Genomic DNA, 22663 nt, shown 5'->3' on the forward strand with positions numbered 1-22663 from the left:
TACCATATTAACATGTACAGGTATTGTGTATCAATTTAAAAAATTGGTCAGAGTTTGTCGCACAGTTATAGGGAGCTTGCTTAGCATACCAAGGTCTTGGGTTTGAGATTCAACTCTGCCAAAGTAAACAAAAAACACACCCTATGAATAAATTGATTATTAAATGAAATTTTAAGACAAAAATAAAATCCGTAAACTCATTGTATTAAAGAAAATCGCAGTATACGTATACTGATTTAATCAATGCTGTCATTCTCTATTCTGTAAGTTATCAGTCTCTTTTAAAACTTTTCTTTCTGTAGTATGTGTACATACATGCTCCTATACTTTCTATGCAAATGCCTGAGAAAAATCCCGCACACTCCTCACTGTTCTCTCATTTGGTGTACTCTTCTTTCCTTGCTGGTCACCCAGTACCTTCTCACTCTGTAATTCCTGTAGACCACCTGCAGATGACAATGTAGTTTAGCTATTTCTAAGGATGCACAGCATTTCATAATGGGGCTGTGCTACTGGTACTTTCCATGCCTTTCGTATTGGTTCTTATTAATTCACTGCTATATCAATGTTACAAAAAATACATTGCTATTGTTAGTTTCAAACTAGTGATTCTCAACCAGAAGGGATGCTCCTCCCTGACACAGAGCAAGTTTCACAGACATTTTCAGCCGTCACTCAGGGGAGGGGTCATGAGAGCTCAGGGGTGTTGCTGACCCTCCCACAATGCACAGGCCAGCACCCACCTCAGAGAATTAACTTGTCCCAGAATGTCAATATTCAGGAGATAAAGAGACCTTGAGTTAAGGAATTTCTATCCTTTAGGTATTTGTAGCTGACTTCAGATTATCTCCCTCATATGTGGCCAGAGTCACATCTGTTCTAACTAATTTTGAGAGCTCTCTTTTTTCTGTTTAAAAATTCTAACCACAACCGACAGAATAGCTCTTCAGGAGCTTTTCCTAAGGATGAAGGTTGTGGATAAAATAGTTCTTGCTATTTTCTTAAATTATTACTGAGCTTAAGCAAATATTTTGGTGTCCCTTTACCGTTATTTGTCCATTTTCTACCAGGATCAGTATTTTGATTGATTTTTACAATATATTATTTCTCCATTAACTTCTCAGGTGATACTTTAGACCATTAAAATCATTCAAAATTTTTTTTACTGGTACATATCTGTCTTCTTACACCTGTGTTTCTTGCCTTACTAGGTTCTTGCTGACTGTAGAATTTTATATAATTTGTAGAGGTTCTCCTAAAATCAATGGTGTGTTTTTACACTTAGGTCTTATCTTCTCTGGTTACTGTTAACATAAGTGTGGTTGGGGCCAAATTCATTTTCTTCAAGGCAGACATTTATGTGAGCATTTATTCTACAACCTAATATTCTACTAAATTAAAATGAAACTTTGTCATATATGAAATGTTCACATATACTCAGGCTAAGTTCTTTATTCATTCAACATGAGACAGCTGGGAGTTTATTAACATCAGGATATTATAGGAACATTACATGTTATATTCTGATATGCCAACTTTTGTTGGTTTAATTACTAATTCATGTTGGTATCATGGATTTGCTCCTGTTAGTCTTGTTCCAGTTAGTTTTGGTCTTTGCATTGCAAAGTATGGAACCAGAGCCTCAGTCATGCTGACCAGTGCTCTACCACTGAGCTACACTGCCACCTGGATTCCACTAGTTTTTGAGGCTCCGTTCAGCTTGATGAACACAGTTGTTTGGAAGTAGTCCCATGGAATCTAGTTGCATTCTCCTTGCAGTTTTGAATTACATATTTTACTACTTTCTTACATTTTTCTCTAGTAATCACAGATAGACTTCAGTACCTTTGCAAAGATAGGAAGGTGAACAGAGCCCATGAAGTCTTTGCTTATCTGGATCTGGTTTTATAAGGTCATAGACTGAGTACTGTAAAATGCATGTGTAATAACAGAAGTCCCCAGTCATAGGAAGGAAACAAAGGGACAGGACTCTCATGACGTGTGGTTTTGCAAGGAATGACTGGAGAGACCTCTGCTTGTTGGATGAAGATGAGAAACAGGGCCAGAGTGCACCCAAGGGCTTTGGTAAGAAAAACAATAGACAATTAAAATTCAAAACCCAAGCGTAGCAAAGAACAGATGCCAGAGGAGAGAAGTGAGGAAGAGGAAATCCTCAGCCATCATAGCAAAACCCATTGGTCAAGGAGGTCTGGAAGAGGCACCGGAAAAGCAAGAGTTTCTGCCTCATATAGAAACAAGACAAGATTTTGTTGTACTTTGTGGATTCTTTTGTGAATTGTTAATTTATTCTCCTTAATCATTTTATCTTTGTGTCCTTTCTGTATCACATTGAAATCATAAAGGCATTGCTATTTTTGACTTTGGATGTGTTTATTTCTGCCCCTTTCTTATTTTTGCAGGGTGGCCAGGAGACAGATCCTGGGATGGAACATACCCAGAACCAAGGGAGTGGTTTCTTCCTCTTGGTCTCTCAGGGACCATCTGGGCTTATTACCTCCCTCCCCCACCATGTCCATTTCATTCCACTATTTTGCTTATTGATATCTTTCCCTGTGTATTTCTTTAAATGCAGAGTGTAATCTAGCAAAATGAAACAGTATTGGCTGCATGCTTATTTGTTCATGAGAGGCTTACAAAATGGTCATTCTGGATGTCATTTTTGCATCCGGGGTAAGACAATTTGATCTGGCCAGCTTGCATTGTATACACTAGGAGCATAACAGTGCGGTTTGAAGGTCAGAGGCCACAGTGTTGACAGTGTGGTGTGTGTGCACGTGTGCTCTCCTCAGGGCAGGGCTCTGGCACTCAGATAGTCCAAGGTGATGGTCGTAGCACATAGATCAACTTAACAATAAAGGTAACATGTAGTATGTCCATTTCCATTCAATGATGCTGGGGAAGGAAGTTAATAATATGTGAAGGTGTAGTGGGGAGGAAGGCCTCCCTGTCTCAGGCAGATTCAGCTCCAACAGGGAGGCCACCTCTCTTCTCAGCATCCTCTGACACCATCTCTGATCTCTCTCCCTCTTTCTCATTGACCTCTTCACACTGGCTGCTTGATGCCTTTGGGTTCCCTAAACAGGGCCTTTGCACTGGGAATTCCTTCTGCCAGGTAGAAATGCCTGTTGGCCTGCTGGCTTCTGCTGGATCTCCTGAGATCTCTGTTCTCTACTGAGCTTCTGGTCACCTATTAAAAACAGTCCTGGAGCTGGGGGTGTGAGTCAGTGTGAGAGCCCTAGAGCACCTGCTTAGCATATACAAGGCCCTGGTTGAAATCCCCAGCAACACACACAAACACACACACACACACACACACACACACACACACTTAAATACAACTTCTTATCTTCTTATCTGCTGTCTGCATTATAACTGCTTTTGTTTTTAGCATACATGCTTCATCATAAGGCGTGCTATATGATTATTTCTTTTTAAAATAGCTTTATTAAGTTAGAATTAATTTTCAAAGGACCACACATTTTTTTCCTGTAGTATTTTTTTATTGTAAACAAATGAGATACCAGTTGTTTTTCTGTTTGTACGTGGAGTAAAGGCATACCTTTTGTGTAATCATAAATTTACATAGGGTGATGTTGTTTGATTTATTCTGTTTCTTTTTCCCTTCCCCCAACCCTCCTAACCCTCTTTTGCCTCTAAACAATACTTCCTTCCTCCATTTTTGCCCCCTGCCCTAACCCTATCCCTAACCATAACCTTAACCCTAACCTCTCCCACCCCCCATTCTGTGTCATCAATCGCTTATCCACGAGATCATTCAGAACCACACATATTTGATGTGTATTATTCAGTAACTTGTCACATAGGACAATATATGTGATAAATCATTTGCATAAAAATGTAACATTCCTATAATTTACCTCTGTGCACGTGTTCTTTGACCATCACTGGTATGTAGGAGCTTTGGTTAAAGATGGTGCCTGAAATGAGTTCAGCAACCCACAAGTACTCCTCAATGGTAAGAAGTATTTTCTCATTAATTCTGTACAATGCATGAACTCTTGTGGAAAAGCTTAGAGTGAGAGAGGAATTTCTCATTAATATTGGCACTAGGGATGGCCTAGGATGACCAGACCCATGATACCACAGAAGTTAATTTATTTATTGGAAAATATAAATTATAACATTTCAACCATATTGGGAGTGTCCAAGTCTGCAAAAAGCAGTAATATTATTTTTCTCTTTTCAGTAGTAACATCCACCTCATGGAACCAGGAAACAATACAAGCGTTTCGGAATTCCTCCTTCTGGGATTTTCAGAGGACCCAGAACTGCAGCCCCTCATCTTTGGGCTTTTCCTCTCCATGTACCTGGTCACTGTGCTGGGGAACCTGCTCATCATCCTGGCCACCATCTCAGACTCCCTCCTGCACAAGCCCATGTACTTCTTCCTCTCCAACCGGTCCTTTGTGGACATCTGCTTCACCTCCACCACCATCCCAAAGATGCTGGTGAATATACAGACACAGACCAAGGCCATTACCCATGCAGGCTGCATCACCCAGATGTGCTTTTTCTTGGTTTTTGTAGAGTTGGACAACTTCCTCCTGTCTGTGATGGCCTATGACAGGTTTGTGGCCATCTGTCACCCACTGCACTACACTGTCATCATGAATCCTCAGCTCTGTGGTTTGCTGGTTCTGGTGTGCTGGATTCTGAGTGTCCTGCATGCCCTGCTGCAAAGCTTAATGGTGTTGCGTCTGTCCTTCTGCACACATTTGGAAATCCCCCACTTTTTCTGTGAACTCAACCAGGTGGTCCAACTTGCCTGTTCTGACAAGTTCCTTAATGACGTGGTGATGTATTTTGCACTTGTGCTGTTGGCTACTTGTCCCCTCGCTGGCATCCTTTACTCCTACTCAAAGATAGTGTCCTCCATCCATGCAATCTCTTCTGCTCAAGGAAAGTACAAAGCCTTCTCCACCTGTGTGTCTCACCTCTCCGTGGTCTCCTTATTTTACTGCACGGGCCTAGGTGTGTACCTTAGCTCTGCTGCAACCCACAGCTCACACTCCACTTCAACAGCTTCGGTGATGTACACTGTGGTCACCCCCATGCTGAACTCCTTTATCTACAGTCTGAGAAATAATGATGTAAAGAGAGCCCTGAGAAGTCTCTTTGGAGGGAAAATATGAAATGATCCATTGTCTGCAGAAGCCCATGCCCAGGCTTCAGAGCCCCAGGCCACAGTGGGGATCTTTGATGAGATGGTGGACATGCAACTTTCTCCTCCTGTTTGGCTCCTGGGGTTTTCATCCCTTGATGTCCACCTGTCTGCACCTCCAATCTTCTGCATTAAGGTTTGTGCTCTGGTTAAGGTTAGCTCTGTGGTTGTGTGATTCTCCACAATTATTCCAAATAATGTTTGGAAATGTTTTGAAATTACCGTTATGTCATATACCATCAAGGATTTTAAAAGAACAATTAATTCTTCATGGCATATTTTATTGAGTAATATTTCTTTCATATTACTGAAAAAATAGTCATGATTTTTAACATTCCCAGGAAAGAAAAGCAGATGTGTTGACTGAGACAATACAATTAGTAGTTGAGTTATATGTGAGGTCACTTTTTCTCTTTGAACATCACGATCTTGATTCTCTTCTTGATCATGTAGAACTTAGCACACTAGAGCTTTTAAGAACTGGTCACAGGCTGGGATGTTAGCTCAGTGGTAGAGCACTTGCCCTGCAAGTGTGAAGACTGGGTTCCACCCTCAGCACCACATTAAAAAACAATCAAACCCAAAAACTGGTGACTGTGGTTTACAAGATTAATTCATTGAATTTTTATTGACACAATATTTTACATATTTATGAGCTGCATATTTTATGCATTATAGGTTTTAGTGTATTTTAGTCATATATAATATTGGGGGTAATTTTTGCATAATTGTAGAGCTATGGAATATAATTCGCTTCACTTTGGTCTCTAGTATTTCCCTTTTACCTCTCATCCTCCCTCCCCTTTTCCCCTGGAAGATGATTCTACTGGTTTTCTTTCTATTTATTTGTAGATGTTTAAAAATTAGCTTAATATGAAATTGACAAAACTATGCTATGGATATACTACAGTGAATTTCACCTTTATATATATCTATTGTGCAATGTATTTTGATCCATGTTTACATGAGGCAAGGATCCACTCAGGATAGTTGGTATATTCTTTGCCTTAACCACCAATCATTTCTTTATGGAGACTACATTCCAAATACTCTCTTCTAAGAATTCTGAGATATACTATGCATTATTATTAGCTGCATCCACCCCACTGTGCCATAGAACCACAGGACATTCTGTTCCTGTAGCAGTGTCCAGCTTTGACATTGCTCTCATATGTAGTGTCCTGCTTCTATGGCAGCTCAGTGTCCATGACACCTATCAAAGTCTTGGGCTGGACAGGCCCCCCAGAGGTGTCTACTCACCATTTTTTCTGGGTGGATACTTTTGTACGCCAGATAACATATTAAAGTGATAACAGTGTATAAATGATAAATAGATCATTGTTCTTAGGTTTCAGGCAGGAGAGAGGAGGAGTGGATCTGCCTATTAAAGGGAGATAGTAGGGACCTGGCTAATGGAACCCTTTCCGCCTTTTGATGTTATCAGTGTTAATATCACAGATGTGATAAAGCACTGTATTTTCGTGAGATGCTACAATTTGGGAAAATGAGGAAAGGGTGTGTGGGTCGCTCTGTGTCATTTCTGGCATATGTATGCTCATCTGCAATTATCCCCATTCAAAAATTTAATTAAAAGTTGTAAATGAAAAAAAGTGAACAATACAGGAATAAGTATTTCTCTAGGACCAGAATTGCAGACACCTTTCTTTTTTCTCCTTCAGTTCATATTTCTTTCCTACTTCCCCCTACATATTTTCCACAATCTTGTGTCGCAAGCTTAAAAATCACCTTATTATATGTTCTTACAATAAAACCATAAAAATTATAAAATAAGTATTATCATTCTTAAACACTGTGTCTTTGTCATTCTGGACCATGTGGACTGGTGTGTTTAAAGGATCCTGTGATGGAGAGCCTTTTTCACATAGTGTAAAGCTGTTGGATAAGGAAATAAACAGCATTGGCACTAAGAGTATTGACACCTAATACTCTGCCATTATTGTCTTGTGTGCTTCAGGGGGTGAAGGGCAACATAGTGCATGTGGGAACTGGTAGGTAGGCTGCAGAGTGAGGAAGCTCTCCTAGTCCTCCCACAAGGACCACCCACTCACTCTTCAGGCCTCAGTAAAGATGAAAAATGAAATTTTCTCCTTTGCATCTCTATCAAGATTAAATCTTAGCCATAGTTACGTTATTTTAGTGAGAGTCGTTATTAAGCTGGCCAGCTGACTGTCTCACACAATGCCCTAAAAATGGCTATTGGGAGAAGAGTCCCAACCACAGGGTTGTAGGTGTTCTTATACTAAAAATCACATCACTCATAAGTGTCTGTTGCTATGATTCAAAATTACAAAGTAACATCATGAGATCATTGACAGAGGGGGAAGTGGGCCAAATTGACCCTTACCTAGGTACAAACTAAAGAATGGTTACTACAAACTAACATCATAAGAACATCGACAGAGGGGAAAGTGGGTCAAACTGACCCTTACCTAGGTACAAACTAAAGAATGGTTGCTAACATCCACACAATTACTATTTACATGGTACATTGGTTAAGAGCAATAGTGGTCAAAGGAGAGCAATTTTTACTACATAGGAGTTGCCATCGTATATTATTAAACATGTCATGCTAAGTAACTGATGATGGGTACAGAGGCGGGGTGTTCCCATGGGAGAAACTTATTTCCTGCGTAACATGGAGTCTCAGAGCAAAATGGAGTCTGTTTAGTCATTTCACTTAGAGTCTGGCCTATAATATTCTCATGGACCCAGATCTGTCAGCCCATCACATTCCCCACTGGTATTTTGTACATACTCAAATCATTGATTCATTAGTATTGCACAGGTGATTGTAGTGGTCCTTATTGTTGTGGAGTTAGTTATATTTATTTCTACTAGGAGGGGAACTAAGACAGGGGCCACTCATTAAAATATTAGCCCCATATGTTTTTTTTTATCCCTCCCCATCATATTAGTATACAGAATTTAGTCCATCTGTAATCTCAAAAAGTTGAACCGTTAAGCATGGAGCTATTCCTGACATAGTCCCAGCAAGAGAAAAAACACGATTAATATTTTTTCAGTCTTATCTTTAGAGGGCTGTCCATTTTTTTGTTGTGCTGACTCAGATGTGATGAGTCCATGTTGTGAATAAGGTCCCTTCCATTACAGCTGGGTGTTAGTCCTTTCTGGATCAATTTGATGTACACATAGTCTTCTGACTGAAATGAGGGTTGGAAATCAGTGGTCTCTTGGAGTTGGTTTTCTCATACATTGAACCTTTTAGAGAGACTTAACAACAGGTTAAATCAGGAGCAGGTTCTTGGTAAGGGTGGAGGAAGGGCTCTGGAAGCATTAATAATTTAATCCCTCAGAGGTCATTTGTTTCCAACATTTTGGACACAAACTGGCCCTTATTTTTGTGATGCAACCCAAGTTACCTATCTATATTGACTGTGTTTTAAAATTTTTGTTATTACCTCTCTAATTTTAGGGACTATTTACTGCTGTAAGGAAAAAGGGTGATGACCACTCTTGCTGCTTTGAGCTGAGAGGGGGCAATGTGGGGTGGGGCAAGCAGTAAAAGTTTCCTTTTTAGGAATTGGATCTTTCTAGGGGTAAAAGTCTTGTTTTATGAAAGAAACAAAAGAACATAAGTACAAAATAAATAGCATCTGGAACATGTCAATGAATGTCATGAAGAAAATAGAAATCAATAATCTCTTACCAGGAGGTGGAAGAGCTGAGACATTGTTCCCATAAAAATGGCTAACAAAGTCTAACAAGGCTGGAAGGGATAAGGCCTCAATTGTAAGTGTTAACAATGTCAGAGTTATCAGAAACGTAAGCACAACATTTAGTTAAGTTACTTAATGTCACCTGATTTTTGTAAAATATATTTTTATTGGCATGATCTTTTTGTTTAGTAGAGATCCCTTTATTTTTGTTACTTAGGGCTAGAGAATCATACTAGCAAACATGATTAAGTCAACCTATATCAGAGGTTAGGAAGATCTGCAGGACGTAAACTGACTGAAAACTTATAACTCTGGCAGTTTCTCTTGATAGTTATCAGGTACTTTTGTCTAAGAATATTTTTTTGCTACCTCTAGTTTGAATTAAATGTCCAGGAATGACTGTGTTTTAGTTTTAACTGTTTTGCTAGGTGTTTAAGACCAAGCTTATCAAATTGACCTTGTTCCTATCTGCTGTTAAGAGTCAGCTGAGTTCCCACAGGGGTCACTCTTGGGGAACTTGAAAACAGCTTCTTAGCTCTTTTAGTGCCATTCAGCTGGTAGGGTCTCCTTGATGAGGTGGCTTCCTTTGGAAGCATTAGGGATGGCTCCCTTTCCCAAGGACCCTCCTCTGCAGCAGGTTCACTGACTGGCTTTTCATCCTCTAGTGGTCTTATCAATCTCCCTGATCGGAAGGTTGTGTGGCCCAGAGTTGCAAAGCTCCTTAGAGAAGTTCTCTTGTTCTCTGGGTTTAGGCTGACTCTGAGGGCAAGAACCAAATACTGATTCTCTAGACCCCTTGTTTTAATCTAAATCTCTAAGTCTTGATCTTAAACATCCAGCAAGTCAGTTTCACCAGTCATGCAGTAAGAGTACGGGGCTTTAACTTTAATGTCTATGACTTTACAGTCATTTACTGAATTTTATTAAATTGGGGACTATATTATCTATCTCATAGGTGATGGTTTATTATCTCAGATTCATTTAGATTGTTCTTCAAGCAGTACCTCTGTAAAACAATAATCAGTCAACAGTTACAGAGTTTACAAGGAAAATACAAAATGGAATTAATAACAGTAAAAACATATTTAGTTGTGTAATAGCTACCTGAAATTTTGACTGAGCTCTATATTATATTCCCTGTTTGAAATCACAGTAATTTTATAACAAAAAATCAATCTTTAGGGTATAGGAAGCAGAGCCTTATCTAAGGTAAGGCAGGGCTCTTCATAAATTTTAGGTAAAGTGGTCTAGTGCTGAAGCTGATCTTTGTCTTTTCTTTTAAAATATCATTTTATAAAGTTTACATATACTGTTTTCTAAGTTTGTATGAATGTTACTTAACACAGTATGATATTACACCTAAAATATATTTCAAAGAAAACTGAGAGAGCTTTTAGCTTTCCTTTTGTGCAGTAAGTGCCAAAAATTTTTCCTCTTTCATGATATTAACTTTTGAACATATCAGACTCTCCTTATCTTTTAGAAATACATTTACATTTTTATCCCAGTGCAGAAGGTCATATAAGGTTCAGGTCCAGTTACAGAACACTAAATGATATAAATAAATCCCCAATAAAAATTCTTATTCTGATAAGTTTAAAATTACCATTACAACTTTAGGTTGGAGAACACCAGCTTGATAAAATGTTCTTTTAAACCTTTTAAAGACTTGTACACCTGGAAGATATGAACACATTTAATATATAAAAAAGAGTAACAGAATCATAATTGCATTGATGTTTTTATATTAACTAGTTTAACTTTTAAAGAAAACTTAGACTTTGTAATGTAGTACAGTACTCTAAAATAACAGTTGCTGTTTAACCAGAATTGTACAAACCCCCAATTTTTAAGACTAGCTGTTCTAGAGAATAAAACTTAACAGATGCAGTGTTAAGTGTAAATTTATGCTTTTAGAATTATTGGTATTTTTAGCATGTAGACTGGAATTTGGTTTACATCAGTATATTAATGTTTGACTTTAGGAAAAAAATCCTTGAATAGTTTTAACTGTTGTGTCACTTACATATACATGTAAACCTTTTAAAATTTACTCTTAATTAACATTTTTAATCACTTAGACACTCTTGTTGTTTATTTAGATGTACTACAGCCTTATTTTATCACATAAAGATTTTTTTATCTAGAAATATTTTTATTAAATATATTTTTATGTCTAAAACCTTATAATGTTTTAATCTGTTGATCCCCTTTTTAAAATTTATATTTTGAAACAACTCTTATAAATTTCTGAATTCAGATAAGTTTCTCCATTTTAATCTGATGAAATACTTTGTTATTTATAGAACTCTTTTTAAAAACACTTGAAACTTTTGAACCCTTTATATGGAATAATACCTATTAAGACTTTTAGTAGGACTCAGGAGATAGCTCAATTCCTAGAATGCTTGCCTTGCATGCACAGGCCCTGGGTTCGATCCCCAGCACTGCAAAAAAAGAAGACTTTTAGTAATCATGTTTTCAGTGATAACATAAACTAAATTTAAACCCTTTTTTATTTACCAATTTATGAATACACCAAACATATTTTAAGTATTTACCCTGTGGAATTTAAGGAGTTAAGAGTACTTGATGTTATATTTAACAGTTAGCATTTTAACCTTTTAAACCAATCACATGTCTCTAACAAGCACATCCACAATCAATCCCATATATGTTAAATCTAATTAAGTTATTTTTTAAAAGCCAAGATATCAGAGAATTGTATTGACCTGTATCAATCATTTCTTTCCTCTTGAAGAAAAACCTAGAAACAATGGATATTAGACATTTTATAAAACTAACATTTTATTTTTTTGACCACCTGGAAACAAAACTGTGTTAGTAACTTGAAAGCCATATTTTTGTTTACCCCAATTAAAAACCTTTTAAATTATGTAAATCAAAAGTATTTGGATCCATTTTTTTAAATTTTAATTTATGAGCTCATATGTCAATTTTGGTACCAAATATATGTAGACATGACAATACACCAGTGTACATATACATAAAATAAACATGACAAAGGCCTTATAGCTAATTTTTTAAAACCCATTAGATTCAGAGTTAACCCCTGTAAACTGGCCTCTGAATGAAACAAAGCATTAAGAAAACCTTATAGTTGGATAAAATAAGTCTGATAAAAAAATTAACTTAGGTGCACCAGATCAAAATTATGAACTCAGAGGGCGGGCCAAGATGGCGGACTAGAGGTCGACTGCATTTCACGCTGCTCCAGGACGCAAGATTCAAAAGAGGAGATAGTGAGAGACTTGGGACGAACTCAAAGCTGCTGGGTTAGTCTCTCCTGTTGGGGAGGCGTCCCGGATGGGGCGGTAGCCCCGGAACGCAGGGAATTTGTGAAGTGGAGTTGCTCGGCGAGATGCCCCTCCCCCCGCTGGAGCGGTAAACACGGACAACTGGGATCATCGTAGAGGAGGCGGCTCAGCATAGCACTTGGACTCGAGCAGCCACTGGGGCTCCGGGCGGCTGCCTGGGGAGGAGCTGCATGGCGAGCTGTTTGGACCCAGAACAACCGCTTCTGAACACCGGGGGGTTGCCCAGAGGAAGAGGAGGAGCGCGGCGGGACGCTTGGTCTAGGAGTGACTGCATCAGAGCCACGGGCGGTTGCCAGAGGAGGAGCTGCGTGGTGAGCTGTTTGAACTCAGAGTGGGTGCTCCTGAGCGCCGGGGGACTGCCCGGAGGAAGAGGAGGAGCGCGGCAGGACGCTTGGTCTGGGAGTGACTGCATCAGAACCACAGGCGGTTGCCAGAGGAGGAGCTGCGTGGTGAACTGTTTGAACTCAGAGCAAGTGCTCCTGAGTGCCGGGAGGTTGCCCAGAGGAGGAGGAGGAGCACGGCGTGTTACTTGACCTGGGAGTGACTGCATCAGAACCGCGGGCGGTTGCCGGAGGAAGAGCTGCGTGACGAGCTGTTTGAACTTGGAGCAGCTGCTCCAGAACACTGGTGGCCTGCCTGGAGGAGGAGAGCGGTGGGACGCTTAGTCTGGGAGTGACTGCATCAGAACCACAGGCGGTTGCCAGAGGAGGAGGTGAGTGGTGAGTTGATTGGACTAAAAGCGACCGCTCCTGAACACCGGTGGCCTGCCTGGAGGAGGAGCGTGGTGAGTCACCTGGTCTCGGAGCCAAGGCTCCTGAACACCCGGGGGGCTACCCCAAGGAGGAGGAGGAGGAACAGGGTGGGTCACTTGGACTTGAGTGACTGCCTAGGGCTACGGGTGGTTGGCGGGAGGAAGAGACCTGAAGTGAGTTGTTTGGACTCCTAGTGACTGCATCGGAAACCGGGCGGCTGTCCGGAGGAGGAGGTGTGTGGCGGGTCTCTGGGTCTCGGAGCTATTGTACGGGGCTCCAGGTGGTGGCTCAGGGGAGGGGCTGCATAGCCAGGCGATTGGTGCAGAGCAGGGTCCCAGGAGCTAGGTGGCTTCTTGCTGGAAGAGCCGCACAGAGACACGCATAGGGGCGGAGAAAAGTTTCCAGGGCTGTGGGCAGATTCTCTGGGAGAGGCAGCCTAAGGAGACTCGCCTGCAAAGGGTGAGACTCCCAGGCCCAGGACGTAGGTCCGGGCCCCTGGGATCGTTGCAGAGGAAGACAGCCCAGCCCAGGTGGTAGTTGTAGATTGAGGGGAACCTCTAGGAGGGCAACTGACCAGCGAGACGTCGAGACTGAGTGACTCTTCCCGGCTGGGGGAGGTTTTCCCACAGGGACGGTAAAGCCAGAGTCATAGGCACAAACAGGCCTTGCCTCAGCCCACAGTCTAGTTCCCAATTGGATGACCATTGGTCAACAAATGGAGGCACCTCTGCCCACTAGAAGGGAATATACGCCACCTGAGAGTTATCACACCTAGAGAGGCAGCATCTTCGTGGAGCTCTGCATTATCAACCTCCTCCAAGACTTCAGGCTACTGAAGGATAAGAGGGGATATACTAGCAATCTTCAGGGACATTATAAGTTGATAGAGGAAATCTGCAACATCTTAATGACCCACTGATCCCTGAACAATATGAGAAAACAAGGGAAGAAAATGCCCCAAACAAATCTAGATGTTACATCAATAAAATCCAACGACAGAATGGCAGAAGAAATGACAGAAAGGGAGTTCAGAATTTACATAATTAAAATGATTAGGGAAGCAAACGATGAGATGAAAGAGCAAATGCAGGCATTGAACGATTGCACCAATCGACAGTTAACAGAGCAAATTCAGGAAGCAAAAGATCATTTCAATAAAGAGTTAGAGATATTGAAAAAAAACAAACAGAAATCCTTGAAATGAAGGAAACAATAAACCAAATTAAGTACTCCATAGAAATCATAACCAATAGGATAGAACAGCTGGAAGACAGAACTTCAGATATTCAAGACAAAATATTTAACCTCGAAAACAAAGTTGAACAAACAAAGAAGATGGTGAGAAATCATGAACTGAATCTCCAAGAACTATGGGATATCATGAAAAGGCCAAATTTGAGAATTATTGGGATTGAAGAAGGCTTAGAGAAACAAACCAAAGGAATGAACAATCTATTTGAAGAAATAATATCAGAAAATTTCCCAAATCTGAAGAATGAAATGGAAGATCAAGTCCAAGAGGCTTATAGGACTCCAAATACACAAAATTACAACAGACCCACACCAAGGCACATTATAATGAAAATACCTAACATACAAAATAAAGACAGAATTTTAAAGGCTGTGAGAGAAAAGAACCAAATTACATTCAGGGGGAAGCCAATACGGATATCAGAAGATTTTTCAATCCAGACCCTAAAGGCTAGAAGGGCCTGGAACAACATTTTTCAAGCTCTGAAAGAAAATGGATGCCAACCAAGAATCTTATACTCAGCAAAACGTACCTTCAAATTTGACGATGAAATAAGATCATTCCATGATAAACAAAAGCTAAAAGAATTTACAAAAAGAAAGCCAGCATTACAGAACATTCTAAGCAAAATATTTCATGAGGAAGAGATAAAAAACAAAGAAACAAATCAGCAAAGGGAGGAATTATCCTAAAGGAAATGTCAAATAAAGGAGGAACCAAGATGTGTCAAAAATTTTAAATATGAACCAAATGACTGGGAATACAAATCATATCTCAATAATAACCCTGAATGTTAATGGCCTGAATTCATCAATCAAAAGACATAGACTGGCAGATTGGATTAAAAAGAAAGATCCAACAATATGTTGCCTGCAAGAGACTCACCTCATAGAAAGAGATACCCATAGACTAAAGGTGAAAGGATGGGGAAAAACATACCATGCACATGGGCTCAGCAAAAAAAGCTGGAGTATCCATCCTCATTTCAGATAATGTGGACTTCAAGCCAATGTTAGTTAGAAGGGATAAAGAAGGACATTTCATACTGCTTAAGGGAAGCATAAATCAGCAAGATATAACAATCATAAACATCTATGCCCCAAAGAGTGGCTCATCCATGTATGTTAAACAAATCCTTCTCAATTTTAGAAACCAAATAGACCATAACACAATAATGCTAGGTGATTTTAACACGCCTCTTTCACCACTGGACAGGTCTTCCAAACAAAAATTGAACAAAGAAACCATAGATCTCAATAACACAATCAATAATTTAGACTTAACAGACATTTATAGAATATACCATCCAACCAAGAGCGAATACACTTTCTTCTCAGCAGCACATGGATCCTTCTCTAAAATAGACCATATATTATGCCACAAAGCTAATGTCAGCAAATACAAGAAGATAGAGACACTACCTTGTATTCTATCAGATCATAATGGATTGAAGTTACAAATTAATGAAAGAGTAAAAAACAGAAACTACTCCAACACCTGGAGATTAAACAATATGCTACTATATGATGAATGGATAACAGAAGATATTAGGAAGGAAATTAAAAAATTCTTAGAGGTAAATGAAAAACAAAGAAACATCATATCAAATCTCTGGGACATTATGAAAGCGGTACTTAGAGGAAGATTTATTTCACGGAGCGCATTTAATAAAAGAAGTAAAACTCAAAAAATAAATGACCTAACACTACAGCTCAAAGCCCTAGAAAAAGAAGAACAGACCAACACCAAAAGTAGTAGAAGACAGGAAATAGTTAAACTGAGAGCTGAAATGAACGAAATTGAAACGAAAGAAACAATACAAAAAATTGACAAAATAAATAGTTGGTTCTTCGAAAAAATAAACAAAATTGATAAACCTTTAGCCACACTAACAAAGAGAAGACGAGAGAAAACCCAAATCACTAAAATTCGGAATGAACAAGGAAATATCACAACAGACACGACTGAAATACAAAACATAATTAGAAGCTATTTTGAAAATCTATACTCCAACAAAGTAGAAAATTTCGAAGACATCAACAGGTTTCTAGAGACATATGAATTGCCTAAACTGAACGAGGAGGACATACACAATTTAAATAGACCAATTTCAAGTAATGAAATAGAAGAAGTCATCAAAAGCCTTCCAACAAAGAAAAGTCCAGGACCAGATGGGTTCTCAGCTGAGTTCTACAAAACTTTTAAAGAAGAACTCATTCCAATACTTCTCAAAGTATTCCAGAAAATAGAAGAGGAGGGAACTCTCCCAAACTCATTCTATGAAGCCAATATTACCCTGATTCCTAAACCAGACAGAGACACATCCAGGAAAGAAAATTTCAGACCAATATCCTTAATGAACATCGACGCAAAAATTCTCAAAAAATTTTAGCAAATCGCATACAAAAACATATTAAAAAGATAGTGCACCATGATCAAGTGGGTTTCATCCCAGGGATGCAAGGTTGGTGCAACATCAGGAAATCAATAAATGTCATTCACCATATCAATAGACTTAAAGTCAAGAATCACATGATTATTTCGATAGATGCAGAAAAAGCATTTGATAAAATACAGCACCCCTTCATGCTCAAAACACTAGAAAAAATATGGATAGTGGGAACATTCCTTAACATTGTAAAGGCCATCTACGCTAAACCCATGGCTAATATCATTCTAAATGGTGAAAAATTGAAAGCATTCCCTCTAAAAACTGGAAAAAGGCAGGGATGCCCTCTTTCACCATTTCTGTTCAATATCGTCCTTGAAACTCTAGCCAGAGCAATTAGACAGACCAAAGAAGTTAAAGGGATACGGATAGGAAAAGAAGAACTCAAAATATCCCTATTTGCTGATGATATGATGATATACTTAGAGGAACCAGGAAATTCCACGAGAAAACTTTTAGATCTCATAAGTGAATTCAGTAAAGTAGCGGGATATAAGATCAATGCACATAAATCTAAGGCATTTTTATATATAAGCGATGAATCTTCAGAAAGAGAAATTAGGAAAACTAGCCCATTCACAATAGCTTCGAAAAAAATAAAGTATTTGGGAATCAATCTCACAAAAGAGGTGAAAGACCTCTACAATGAGAACTACAGAACACTAAAGAAAGAAATTCAAGAAAACCTTAGAAGATGGAAAGATCTCCCATGTTCTTGGATAGGAAGAATTAATATTGTCAAAATGGCCATACTACCAAAAGTGCTATACAGATTCAATGCAATTCAAATTAAAATCCCAATGATGTACCTTACAGAAATAGAGCAAGCAATTATGAAATTCATCTGGAAGAATAAAAAACCCAGAATAGCTAAAGCAATCCTTGGCAGAAAGAGTGAAGCAGGGGGTATCACAATACCAGATCTTCAACTCTACTACAAAGCAATAGTAACAAAAACGGAATGGTATTGGTACCAAAATAGAAAGGTGGATCAATGGTACAGAATAGAGGACACGGACACAAACCCAAATAAATACAATTTTCTCATACTAGACAAAGGGGCCAAAAATATGCAATGGAGAAAAGATAGCCTCTTCAACAAATGGTGCTGGGAGAATTGGAAATCCATATGCAACAGAATGAAACTAAACCCATATCTCTCACCATGCATGAACCTAAACTCAAAATGGATTAAGGATCTCGGAATCAGACCAGAGAACTTGCATCTTATAGAAGAAAAAGTAGGTCCAGAGCTTCAACATGTCGGCATAGGACCAGACTTCCTCAACAGGACTCCCATAGCACAAGAAATAAAAGCAAGAATTAATAACTGGGATAGATTCAAACTAAAAAAGCTTTCTCTCAGCAAAGGAAACTATCAGCAATGTGAAGAAAGAGCCTACAGAGTGGGAGAAAATCTTTGCCAATCATACTTCAGATAGAGCGCTAATCTCCAGAATCTATAAAGAACTCAAAAAACTCTACACCAAGAATGTAAATAATCCAACTGACAAATGGGCTAAGGAAATGAATAGACACTTCACAGAAGAAGATCTACAAGCAATCAACAAACATATGGAAAAATGTTCAACATCTCTAGTAATAAGAGAAATGCAAATCAAAACCACCCTATGATTCCATCTCACCCCAATTAGAATGGCAATTATCAAGAATACAAGCAACAACAGGTGTTGGCGAGGATGTGGGGAGAAAGGTATACTCTTACATTGCTGGTGGGGCTGCAAATTAGTGCAGCCACTCTGGAAAGCAGTGTGGAGATTCCTTAGAAAACTTGGAATGGAAACACCATTTGACCCAGCTATCCCACTCCTTGGCCTATACCCAAAGGACTTAAAATCAGCATATTACAGAGATACAGCCACATCAATGTTCATAGCTGCTCAGTTCACAATAGCCAGATTGTGGAACCAACCTAGATGTCCTTCAATTGATGAATGGATAAAGAAAATGTGGTATATATACAATGGAATATTACTCAGCCATAAAGAATGATAAAATTATGGCATTTGCAGGCAAATGGAGGAAACTGGAGAATATCATGCTAAGTGAGATAAGCCAATCTCAAAAAACCAAAGGAAGAATGATATTGCTAATAAGTGGATGATGACACATAATGGGGGGTTGGAAGGGTTAGTGTTGGGGTTGGAGTTGGGTTTAGGGAGGGGGTCAGGAATGGAGGAAGGAAGGACTGTATAGATGGAGGGGAAGGGTGGGAGGGGAGGGGGGGAAGGGAAAAAATGGCAGAATGAATCAAACAATATTACCCTATGTAAATTTATGATTACACAAATGGTATGCCTTTACGCCATGTACAGACAGAGAAAAAACATGTATCCCATTTGTTTACAAAAAAAAAAGAAGAAGAGAATCACTAATATCTAGTAATTTAGATATTTAGACCACTATTGCTTGATGAATCAAATCCTTTACCAGATCTTTATATTATTTGAAAGTATGTTTTAGATCCCGAAAAAGCTAATGAAATTGTAAGTATTTGATTTATTGCTGTTAAACATATATTATAATAAATACTGTTGATAATAAAAAAAAACAAAAAAAAAACAAAATTATGAACTCAAAAAACATAAGTTTTAAACAGCTTGGGCCTCCATCCTGATGTGCAGAGATGAAAAGGAATTAAGAGAATATAGACAAAGGTTATGCCCTATCCCTGCCTGAAGGAGTTTCCCAAAGAGACAGCAAGGGAGCTGCTTCCATTGGTCTCCTTGGGAGAGCTCCCTCAGGTTGGGGTCTTGTTCTAAACTGGTTTTTCTGGTCTCTTGGATAGCAGATATCAAAATTTTAGCCTGGCCTTTTGGTGGGCCAATTCCAATATTTGGAAGTTCCAATTGGCAGCAGTTTATATTTTAATGTAAGCTTTAGTGAACATAGTTAAAAACCTTTTTAACCATTTTATTTCCAAATTTGACTATAAAACGTTTGATGAGATTGTTCAGGCTTCCCAAAGACAATTTGGTGGTCCCCTGAGGGGGCCATCTGACCTCAAAATTTGGTCATTCTCTCTCACAGAGTTTAGAGAGAGAAAAGACATCACAGTGGGTTCCGTAGTCACTGGCTGTTTTCTGGAATTCCTGGAAAATAGTTAAATGCACTGGAGGGGAGTACATGACTGACATGAGGGAGACTGACTCATGCTTACACTTAAAGGCAACAATAAAACAGAAAAGGACAAACAAACACAGAACAGCTAAAACACCAAAGACACAGACAAGTGGCCCCTCCAGATTCCAGACCAGAGGAACTGAGCAATGTCTCGCCAGCCCCTGACTGGGGAAGTAATGCTGCATCCATCCTTCCTCAGAGTCCCCAGATGCAAATCCGCCAGAGACAGACTTACCGGTCCCCCAGGGGTGCAGGAACAGGTGACTCTCTTCAGAATATTTAGTTCAGTCCTGGCACAGGGCTCCACAGACCGTGCAGCCTGGGGCTGAGGAACGTCTCTCAGAAGCCTTCCCCTAGGAGCAATGTTGTGGCCTCTCCCCTCCGCAGGAGTTTCCAGGTCAGTGGTGAGAGGTGGTTACCCACCAGGTAGTGAGAGTCTCCCTGGGGCCTCCAAATATTATGGGGCACAAATTAAGAACAGATTGATCACCACTGAGAAGTCCAAATTTGAGAGTCTTTATTAAGCTGGCCAGTTGACTGTCTCACACAATGCCCTAAAATATGGCTATTGGGAGAACAGCCCGGACCACAGTGTTATAGGAGTTCTTGTATCAAAAATCACATCACTCATAAGTGTCTGTTGCTATGATTCAAAATTACAAAGTAACATCATGAGATCATTGACAGAGGGGGAAGTGGACCAAATTGACCCTTACCTAGGTACAAACTAAAGAATGGTTACTACAAACTAACATCATGAGATCATCGACAGAGGGGAAGTGGGTCAAATTGTTACCTAGGTACAAACTAAAGAATGGTTGCTAACATCACACAATTACCATTTTCATGGTACATTGGGTAAGAGCAATAGAGGTCAAAGGAGAGAAATTTTTACTACATAGGAGTTCCCATTGTACATTATTAAACATGTCATGCTAAGTAACTGATGATGGGTACAGAGGTGGGGTGTTCCCATGGGAGAAACTTATTTCCTACCTAACATGGAGTCTCAGAGCAAAATGGAGTCTGTTAAGTCATTTCCTTTAGAGTCTGGCCTATAACATTCTCATGGAGCCAGATCTATCAGCCCATCATGTTCCCCACTGGTTTTTTCTACATAATCAAATCATTGATTCATTAGTATTGCACAGGTGATTGTAGTGGTCCTTATTGTTGTGGAGTTAGTTATATTTATTTCTAGTAGAAGGGGAACTAGGACAGGGGCCACTCATTTAGATATTAGCCACATATGTTTTTTTTTTTTTGATCCCTCCCCATCATATTAGTATACAGAATTTAGTCCATTTGGTAATCTCAAAAAGTCTAATGGTTAAGGATGGAGTTATTCCACAAATTCTGGGGTCCATTTTGACATAATCATACAAGCACAGAATATCTGTTGCTTCACTTCTGTCCCCAAAACTTCCTCTTCCCCCTCATTCCTCTTCTACTCTACAAGTTTTCCATATATCTATATCTTTATTTATATCTATATCTATCTGTATGTGTGTATCTATCTCTCTATGTCATCTTTAAAATGATGATTTGACTGCAATGCATACAATTGGCACATCATCTTCTCTCCTAAAATTTACCAAGTCACATTCTGATGTCAATTTGGTGACATTCTGACTGGCCATAGAAATTCTTCGGAGCAAGTAACAGACACACACACACACACACACACACACACACACACACACACACAACCACTTAAGCTTCAGGTCTCTGTGTCTGCCAGACTTGTGATGCTTGATAACTTCCAGTTGTTACTCTCTGGGCGATATCAGCAAGGGGAATTATATAGTGCTAACTGTGCTAACTGTGGAAGTACAACATCGGCAGAGGCCAGACTTAGAGATCATCCAGGGCAAAACCACCATAAGTGAGTCAGAATGGAAGAATTGCTAAGTTCTGTCGTGTTCCTCAAGAGATCTGGCTTTAGTCAGGTCCTTGAAACATCTGCCTAGAGTTAGTAATTTCTCATTCTTACGGACACTGAGTAGGAAGTGAGGAACAGCCATCAGTCTGGGCAGAAGATATGGTTGCTTTAGGGTGCAGGAAAGCACTACATGGTGATCCTCAAACATATGCATGCATCAGAATCTTGGAAGGGCTTGTGAAAGAACAGATTGCTTGCACAACTCCTAGAGTGCTTGATTCAATAGGACCACATAGGATTGAAAAATATGTGCTTCTATTAAGTTCCCGGGTGATGCTAATGGTGCTGTACCAGGGAACCATGTTTGAGAACCACTGACCTAGATACAAGATTTCACAATAATGATGGTAATCACAACATGTAGTAAAGAGATGATCACCCAAAGTGAGTGATCATCCCTGGGCTTGGATGAAGGATGAAAATTATACTGTAGTGGGGAAAGCATGCTAGGATTAAATTATGTGTTTATTTCTCCTTCTGGGAAAGCCTAGCAGCCTCATGGAAATGGGAAGCCAAGTAGGAATGCGAAACTTGCTCTTTCTGGGACTTTCAGAGGATCCAGACAAGCACATCCCCTGTGAGGGGTCTTCTCTGCCCAGGTACCTGGAAACATGCACTGGGACCTGCTCATCATCCTGGCCACCAGCTGGGACTCCCCACTCTGCACACCCAGTGGGACCTGTTGGTGAATTGCCAGGTGTTGAGCAGCATCCCTAGCCTCACCCACTGGGTACTTGTTACACTTTCCTAGAGGTGTCAATCTAAGTTTCCACAGACACTTCCAAATGTGTTTTGGAGGCAAAATCATGTCTGGCTGAGGACCAGAGGACTATGGCTAAGAACTCTAAAACCTTAATGGGGTTCCACTCAAAACCCATGCATTAC

General features: G+C 39.6%; 1 protein-coding gene across 1 annotated transcript; it reads left to right on the plus strand.

Moving 5' to 3' along the window:
• The first annotated feature begins 4244 nt into the window (after window positions 1–4244).
• LOC124975895 (olfactory receptor 7A10-like) lies at window positions 4245–5174 on the plus strand. The gene has a single exon (XM_047538379.1). The coding sequence runs from the start codon at window positions 4245–4247 to the stop codon at window positions 5172–5174; it is 930 nt and encodes a 309-aa protein (XP_047394335.1).
• The last annotated feature ends 17489 nt before the right edge of the window (window positions 5175–22663 follow it).

This window comes from Sciurus carolinensis, unplaced genomic scaffold (genome assembly GCF_902686445.1).
Source record: "Sciurus carolinensis unplaced genomic scaffold, mSciCar1.2, whole genome shotgun sequence".
In the NCBI taxonomy this organism is placed as follows: Eukaryota; Metazoa; Chordata; class Mammalia; order Rodentia; family Sciuridae; genus Sciurus; species Sciurus carolinensis.

Bases quoted from the DNA above. Each gene is read 5' to 3' on its own strand.
- LOC124975895 (XM_047538379.1), top strand. From the start codon at position 4,245: ATGGAACCAGGAAACAATACAAGCGTTTCGGAATTCCTCCTTCTGGGA.